At 47.5% G+C, this 8505-nt stretch overlaps 1 protein-coding gene across 1 annotated transcript in view; it reads right to left on the reverse strand.

Moving 5' to 3' along the window:
- LOC126249364 (glutamate receptor ionotropic, kainate 5-like) overlaps nt 1–8022 on the reverse strand; it is a 101189-nt gene extending 93167 nt beyond the window's left edge. Inside the window, exons 1-2 of the mRNA XM_049951017.1 lie at nt 7859–8022; nt 6196–6328 (exon numbers count right to left, since the gene is read on the reverse strand). Coding sequence (XP_049806974.1) covers nt 6196–6328; nt 7859–8022 — 297 coding nt within the window. The remainder of the gene's footprint in view (nt 1–6195; nt 6329–7858) is intronic.
- Between the last annotated feature and the right edge of the window lie 483 nt (nt 8023–8505).

Here is an 8505-nt window from a genome sequence, read left to right on the forward strand (position 1 = left end):
ACCTAGCAAGTGTGGTGTCTGGCTGTGACACCACATTCATCCCCCGCAAATCGGCGAACGGTCGTGTGATAAGGCTTCCGCCCGCCGTGGGGAGGACCCCATGTTGACGTATGCGATGAGGTGGGGAGCCTAACAACAGGCGAGGCTGTGCCACCCGCACCCGGCCATTTGGTCCGAGGGGAGCTAGGAAACGCCTGAAAACCTAGTCCAGGGTGCACGTCAACATGCGGTGTATGCGCCCGTAGAGAGACAGGAGGGGCCGAAGGGTCGACCTCCATGTGGTCGGGGCACCCGACGGGCGAAGACGACATCTGGTCCGGAGCGGGCAAGAGTTCCATGGCGGAGGACAGCCGGTCACGGGAAGCGAGCGGCGGCGCGAGACCCAGGGAGGCGCCAGGCGGTTGCAGCGACACGTCCACTGCGGGCGGCGCCGGCGGGAGAACAGGCGGCGGCGGCGGCGGCGGCGGCGGCGGCGCGTCGCCTTGAGGCAAAATGGAAGGCAGCGTCGGTAACACCTGGGGATGAGGCGATCCAGTAGATGGGTCCCCAGGGCGCTGACCGGACGGCACCGTCGCTGAAAGCAGACGGGGAGCGGCAGAACCCAGGCGACGACAGAGGCGCAGCTGATTGAGATGCCGACGCACCTCACCAGAGCCCCCAAAACCAAATACATCGCGCGGCCGAGGCAGCGAAGAATGCGCCCTGCGAGCCAACGCCGTGAACCGCGATAGTTGCGATAGAAAACAACGTCGCCAGGAGCAAAAGCAGTAGTCTGCCGCTGCACTGGAACCTGATGCGGCGGATGCAGCAAAGACATCAAGGTTCGATGAGGACGACCATGGAGCAACTCAGCCGGCGAGCGACCATCGCGGGGCTGAGAGCGATACGAAGACAAAAAGAGGAACAATGCGTCCTCCCTAGAATGCGACTCTTTCAACTTCAACATCTGTGACTTGAAAGTCCGGACCAATCGTTCAGCGGCACCGTTTGACTGAGGCGAAAACGGCGCGGATGTCAGATGTTGAATACCATTGGCCCTGCAGAATGACTGAAATTCTGCGGACATGAATTGTGGGCCATTGTCGGAAACAATAGTCTGGGGAAGACCTTCAATGCAAAAAATAGCGGACAACGCTTGGATGGTGGCAGATGACGTCGTGGAAGACATCCGGACAACAAAAGGAAAATTACTGAAGGAATCCACCACAACCAACCATCGAGCATTCCAGAATGGACCAGCAAAATCTATGTGCAAGCGTTGCCAAGGGGAAGTGGCTGTCGGCCATGCAAAGAATTTCCGCGGCGGGGCGGATTGTTGTTCGGCACACGCCACGCAAGAAGAGCACATATTCGTAATCGCAGCATCGATTCCGAACCAAGTACAGTGCTGACGAGCAAGTTGTTTCGTACACACTATACCCCAATGTCCTTGGTGAAGAAACCGTAAGACAGAGGACTGTAACGAACGTGGGACCACGACTCTGGATTGATCATTATCCGAACGCAACAACAAAACACCACGTCGTACAAAAAGTCTCTCCTTGTGAGCAAACAATCGGCGAACCAGCGGATCCTCGATCCGTGACTTTGACAAGGGCCATTGCGTAGCAACAAAACGCAAAACAGTAGCAAGGACAGGGTCAGCAGCTGTGGCTGTAGCGACACGACGAAAATCAATCGGAAACGATTCGACCACGTCATCGGTTTCCGAATCAATGAACATGCAAGCAAGTTCGGAAGAATCGAATGCTGTATCCTCAGCAACAGGCAAACGGGACAACGCATCAGCGTTTCCGTGCTTTGCAGTGGACCGATACAAGATATCGTAGCGGTACTGCGAGAGGAAAAGAGACCAGCGAATGAATTTCTGCGCTGTACGTGGAGGTACAGGCTTGTTCGGATGAAAAAGCGATGTCAAAGGTTTGTGGTCTGTGATGATGGTAAAGTGACGACCATACAAGAAATCATGGAACTTAGTAACACCAAACACGAGAGCTAAAGCTTCTTTCTCTGTCTGTGAATAATTGCGTTGCGCAGACGAGAGCAATTTTGAAGCAAAGGCAATAGGACGATCATGCGATCCATCTTTGTGCGCAAGCACAGCACCGATCCCGAAATCCGATGCATCGACCATCAACAAAAGTGGTTTCTGGGGATCGAAGGGCGTAAGGCAAGTATTAGAAAGCAACGCCGATTACAACTGGCGAAAGGCGCGTTCGCATTCCGTCGTCCAGACGAACGGAACACCTTTACGGCGTAAGCGATGAAGCGGAGCTGAAATGGAAGAAGCGCGCGGTACAAACCTGGCATAGTAGTTAATTTTTCCCAACACACTCTGGAGCTGTTTCAAGTTCTGTGGCGAAGGCAACTCCTGTATGGCACGGAGGTGCTCTGGACTCGGATGTATGCCTTGTGCATTTATGACATGGCCCAGATATGGTAAGTCACAAGCAAAAAACACACATTTGTCCTTCCTCAAGCGAAGACCATTGTGTCGCAAGACCTGAAATAACGTTCGTAGGTTGGCTAAATGTTCGGCTTCTGTCTTTCCGGAGATCACAATATCGTCCAGATAGTTCGCAGCAGTTGGGACCGACGCACAAACAGTTTGTAAATATTGCTGAAACAATGCAGGGGCGGATGCACACCCGAAGGGCAGTCTTTTGAATCGGTACAATCCAAGATGCGTGTTAACCACCAAGACGCGCTGGGATTCTGCGTCCACTGGTATTTGCAAGTACGCATCTGCTAGGTCCAATTTCGAAAAGTATTTACCCGGGCACAGTTTATCAAAAAGATCTTCCGGGCGTGGCAAAGGAAAAGTAGCAGTCACAAGTTGTGGATTCACAGTTGCCTTGAAGTCCACGCAAAGTCTCAATTGTCCGGAAGGTTTAGGCAAAATTACTAAGGGTGAGGCCCAGAGAGAAGCCTGCACACGTTCAATTACACCTTGAGATTCTAAATCGTTTAATGGTCTTGTGACCTCATCACGCAATGCGTGGGGAACATTGCGCGCTCTGAAAAATTTCGGTTGCGCGTCCACTTTGAGTTCCAAATGTGCTTCATAGTTCTTAGCGCAACCAAGGCCCGGTGCAAAAATGTCTGCAAATTCTGCACAAAGACGAGAAACACTGGCGGAAGGCACAGTCTGATTCACTGATAGGACCTGATTTACTATAGAGAAGTTAAACAACTGAAATAAATCTAAACCAAACAAGTTCACTGCCGTAGAAGAACGAAGAACGTAAAATGACACAAGTTTTGTTTGTCCCTTGTATGTGGCAAGAAGGCTGCACTGTCCGAACACAGGTATCTGCTGTCCTAAATAACTATTGAGCTGAACATTTGCGGCACGCAACGGAGGTTTGCCCAGTTGTTTGTACGTGTCTTTATTGAGCAATGAAACTGCAGCTCCGGTATCGAGCTGGAATGGTATCACTTTGCCTCCAAAGTCTAAGTCCACAAAAAGTTTATTGTCCTGCTGACGACAAGAGCGACTGTCTCGTGCAATTTGAACTGATACAGGCACAGAAGCACTTGCGACATTACGGGATTTCCGGCGACGTCGACGCACACGTTGTGTGGGACGAACACAGTCACTGTTAGATAAAGTGGCACTGGACGGGGTGGAATTAACGACATGAATGTCCATGGGTGAAGGTCCACGAGCCTGATTGTCCCTGGTTCGATTCCGGCGCGAAGCAAAGGGCCTGGAATGGTTTTGATTGTCTGATCTTAGCTTTTTCTGGCAAACACTTTGAACATGTCCTTTCTTATGACAGTAAAAGCAAATAGCTTGGCGTGACGGGCAATTGTCACGCGAATGTCTAGTTGCACACCGCGGGCATGATTTGAGCACGGCATTGGCCTGCTTACGCGGCACACGTGTTTGCGAGCTAGGCTGCAGCTGCTCGGACGTGCGCGAGGGCCGGTTAGCGTCCCGTGCTGCGCGCCCGGCGGGCCGCTCAATGCGACACACTGCTGGCGAAGTTTCAAATGATTCCTGAGCAAAGTCAAGTGTGTCTTGCCTATCCAATATGTCTATCACTTGTTGAAGGGAGGGATTAACTAGTTTCAAAATCTGTTCCCGTATGCGAACATCAGAAACGTTCTGTGCTATTGCATCACGCACCATAGTATCTGAATACGGAAGTCCACATTCACATGCAAAATCACAATCCCTAGTAAGTCCTTGCAATGTTGCAACCCACTCCCTATTAGTCTGACCGGCCGTACGTTTGGTACGAAAGAATGTATACCTTTTGGCAACTACATTAACTGTTTCTTGGAAATAGGCATCTAAAGCAGACAAAATTTTGTCGTAGGACAGAGTTGCTACGTCGCGTCGGGGAAACAATTTCACTATCACACGGTAGGTGGACACACCAACACAAGAAAGCAAAAACGGCTGCCGCTCATTACCTTGAATTCTGTAGGCGGCTAGATGGAATCCAAACTGGCGTGACCATTCTGGCCACGTTTCGTGCGTTGAATCAAAATTACGGAAGGATGGTGCAACGGCGTGTTGTGGCTGCGGTAGCGATGAAGCGGCGGCGGCCGCATCGTGTTGCAGCGCACGTTGGCCCTGGACGAGCTGTCCAAGGGCATCCAATAACGCCTGCGTCTACTGATTCTGCAAGCGATAAAATTCGGACAGTACATCTGGCGAAGCCATGACACAAGTAATGTAAGCAAAGCAAGAAGAACGAAGACCGTTTTTTACGCTCGTCGCCAAAATTGTAGTGTCGGCAGACTTGCCAACACTACGCACACTAATTGAAAGAGGCGGCCAAGATGCACGCGCTAACTCACGAAGGATGGAGTGAGGTCTGAAACAGGAGACTTAATGAATGTGATAAAGAAAATACGTATCTTTGGAATATACTTAACTTTTAATACATCCTTGTATACATCGTTCTTGATGAGACATCTGGAGATTGTGGCGATACAAGTGACTCTTTATATACAAGCTATTTAAGGCTAATGGCGCCTTGCTAAGTCGTAGCCATTAACTTAGCTGAAGCCTATTCTAACTGTCTCTCGGCAAATGAGAGCAAAGGCTTCGTCAGTATAGTCGCTAGCAACGTCGCCGTACAACTGGGGCGAGTTCTCGTACGTCTCTCGAGACCTGCCGTGTGGTGGCGCTCGGTCTGCGATCACACAGTGGCGACACGCGGGTCCGACATGTACTAATGGACCGCGGCCGATTTAAGCTACCACCTAGCAAGTGTGGTGTCTGGCTGTGACACCACAGATGATGTTGATGGCACTAATGCTAAATTAATTTCACTTTGTAGTAGCTTTCAAACATGTCAATGTGTAAGAGAATCATATGGGCATAACGTATTTATGTAATCAACGATAGGATTAATAATGTTAACTTAAGTGTTGAAGTAACTACTTTCATCAAACTGTATAAAAATAATCAAATAGTTTGTATTTGATGTAATGTTTAAACTATTTTTGTATTTACTTCCACATTTTGCCGCTGTTACATTGGCATTGTGAATAAAAAAAAATGTTCAAACATAAATTCTGAAGAGTAGTTATTTCAGTTATATAAGTGTTGGCTCGTTTTCCGTCTTTCCAACTACGAACCACAAGAACCAATCCCCAGTGTCATATTTAAGATAAACAGGAAGAAACCAATTCCAATTTCGGAACCCTACGCACGGTGGATCAATAACTGTTGGGGCCTATAGTACTAATCCGATAGAACATTAGAAAATGTTTATAATGAGGCAGCTGAATTTGGTATAATGTCAGATTTGAATTTTATTTGTAAAGTTATGCTAAAACATCTCTAGCTCAAAATGTAGATTTCCGAGTTGATTCCATCTGGATAATCACGTCCAATTGCTCTATTGACTTTCATGTGGATAGACCGTCAGTGACAGAGCACCTCATGTTCCTGCTGCTAAGAAGGCGGGTACACCGTTCGTTTGTTGTACATTTTTACGAGCTTCCAGTAGGTTCACCTATATATTTATAGTTTTCACTCGTTCATGCTATCACTGTAGTCCAAACCAAACACACTCGTCGAAAAACCTATATTGTTTCTAAGTATCATAAGGGTGGTGTGTTGGCAAAACCATTATAACAGATTTACAAATAGTAGTAGATTTCTGAAAATTTTCGTGTACAATTTCGATGATGGGCAAAAAGAGTTAAGTCTGTAGAGAGTGGCCTGTGTACCTGATGCAGGTAAGCGGCGTTGGCAAGTCTGCACTGTGGTGATGCATGGTAAATATGTGAAGCTAGTGATGGTAGCTTCGGTCTGCCCTTTGTTGACCTTGTTGTCATGACGTATAGTTGAGAGGGAGAGAGACTGAAAAATAGAAAACTGTCTCAGTTAGTGTATGTATTTGGTGCAGATGAGCGGCGTGGGGAACCTCACTTTCTGCTTGATCATGTCAAATACATTGTGTCCCTGATTTTTACAATCAAAGTTATGTACAACCAGATGACCATAAACTGGTTAATTTGAGCTGAGAAATTAATGGTCGTCAATAATAATTCAGTTTGTCGTTGATACAAAAACCTCACGCCTTATAACATCTGCTTGAGCTCATAGCAACTATACAGGGTGACGACAGCTAGCCCCAATGCATGCACTACAATGGCGTGTAAGACGCCGAACACACATTCATGTAAACGGTGGTTCTAATACCCATGTGGTCATCCAGATATAATTTATCTGTGGTTTCTGTAAATGCTTAGAGCAAATGCCAGACTGATTCATTGGAAAGGACAGGGCAATTCCTTCGCCCATCCATTCCTAGTCCCTATTTGCACTCCATCTCTAATCATCAAACTTTAATCTTCCTTCCTTCTACTTCATTTTCTACTGGCTTTACAAACTTCAGTCCCTTCCTGCTACCCCATAGGACAAAAACTGTGTACTCATCACAGACTTATGTGCTTTGTTTTTCAAGGTAGCAACTCGAATGTCGATGCAGAAGCGCAAACAGTTTGTAAATACATACCTCACAGGCACTTTCCATTAAAACCTAGTATCACCTCAAATTTTCACTGGTTCGTTATCTTAAAATTATCAGTTTTCTGTCCTCCCCTGCGTGTATAATTTTGAACCTAAAGATTTGTAACATCGCGAATATAAGGTTTGCGATGCTGACATAGGCAGTTCTCCATTAATTTTGTCGGCATTATGTATTTTTTAAGGGGAGAGAGCCTGGATACCAGAAAGATGCCTGGGATAGCCTATGCAGGGCCCGTTTGGTGCAGATTAGGGATGTGGTGAAGTATACATGCTGGTCGTGCGTGGTCATAACTGGACGTTGACAGTGATGACATTAGTCAACCCTAGAATCTTGTTGTAGGCATGGTGTATCTTCTAGGAGGAAAGACCGTGAAAGCAAGGAAGTCATCTGCGTATATGCACTAGTACAGATGAACCTAGTGGTTATGTCTCTGGGTATGTTGCACATGGCAATACGTGAAAATGGCAATGGTGGCGTCAGCCAGCTGTGCATTAACGTTGCTCTCATAATGCACTGCTGAGGGACGAAGGCTAAAGCTAGAAAGCTACCTGGTGCAGATGAGTGGCTAGGCGAATTCTGCATGTCGGTTGTGCTTGGCAATTAAACGAATTGACGAAGGTGAGGTTGGGCAGTTTTCCACTAACATTTCCGTCCTAACATATTGTTAAGGGTGAGAGAGACTGAAGTGTAACATGTTTTGGCATGTAAACTTTAGTGCGTATGAGCGATGTGCTGAAATCTACATTCTGGTTATGTTTTTCAAATATGTGAAGCTGGCAGTGGTGGCATAGGCCAGCCCTCCGCTGCCGATGTACTTTTTAAAACAAGAAGATGTGGAGACAGAAAGCTTTCTGTACCTGGTGCGGATGAGTGGCATGGTGAAGTCCACATGCTGATTGCGCATGGTGGTCTGTGTGAAGCTAGCGATAGCAGCATCGGCCACTCCACGGGTCAGGTCCCCTGTCATGCCACTCCACTCGCCTGCCTCGGACAGGGAGCCCCACGACGTTTGCTCCCACATGCGGTATCTGAACAAACACACACACATTGCTTCTTCACAGAATTCTCCAGATAAAACACAGATGAAAAAAGTAATAAAAACGGTTGGTAGATTACGATAAATAATATATCACCTTTATCCTGTTGCACAGCCCCGTTTCATCGTGGTAAAGACGTGTTGAATTATTTACAAAGGAATTTTCTCCTATCATCATACCGAGCGAGGTGGCGCAGTGGTTAGCACACTGGACTCGCATTCGGGAGGACGACGGTTCAGTCCCGCGTCTGGCCATCCTGATTTAGGTTTTCCGTTTGTTGTTTGTTGTGGTCTTCAGTCCTGAGACTGGTTTGATGCAGCTCTCCATGCTACTCTATCCTGTGCAAGCTTCTTCATCTCCCAGTACCTACTGCAACCTACATCCTTCTGAATCTGCTTAGTGTATTGATCTCTTGGTCTCCCTCTACGATTTTTACCCTCCACGCTGCCCTCCAATGCCAAATTTGT

The sequence above is a fragment of the Schistocerca nitens genome, chromosome 3, assembly GCF_023898315.1.
Source record: "Schistocerca nitens isolate TAMUIC-IGC-003100 chromosome 3, iqSchNite1.1, whole genome shotgun sequence".
Lineage (NCBI taxonomy): Eukaryota > Metazoa > Arthropoda > Insecta > Orthoptera > Acrididae > Schistocerca > Schistocerca nitens.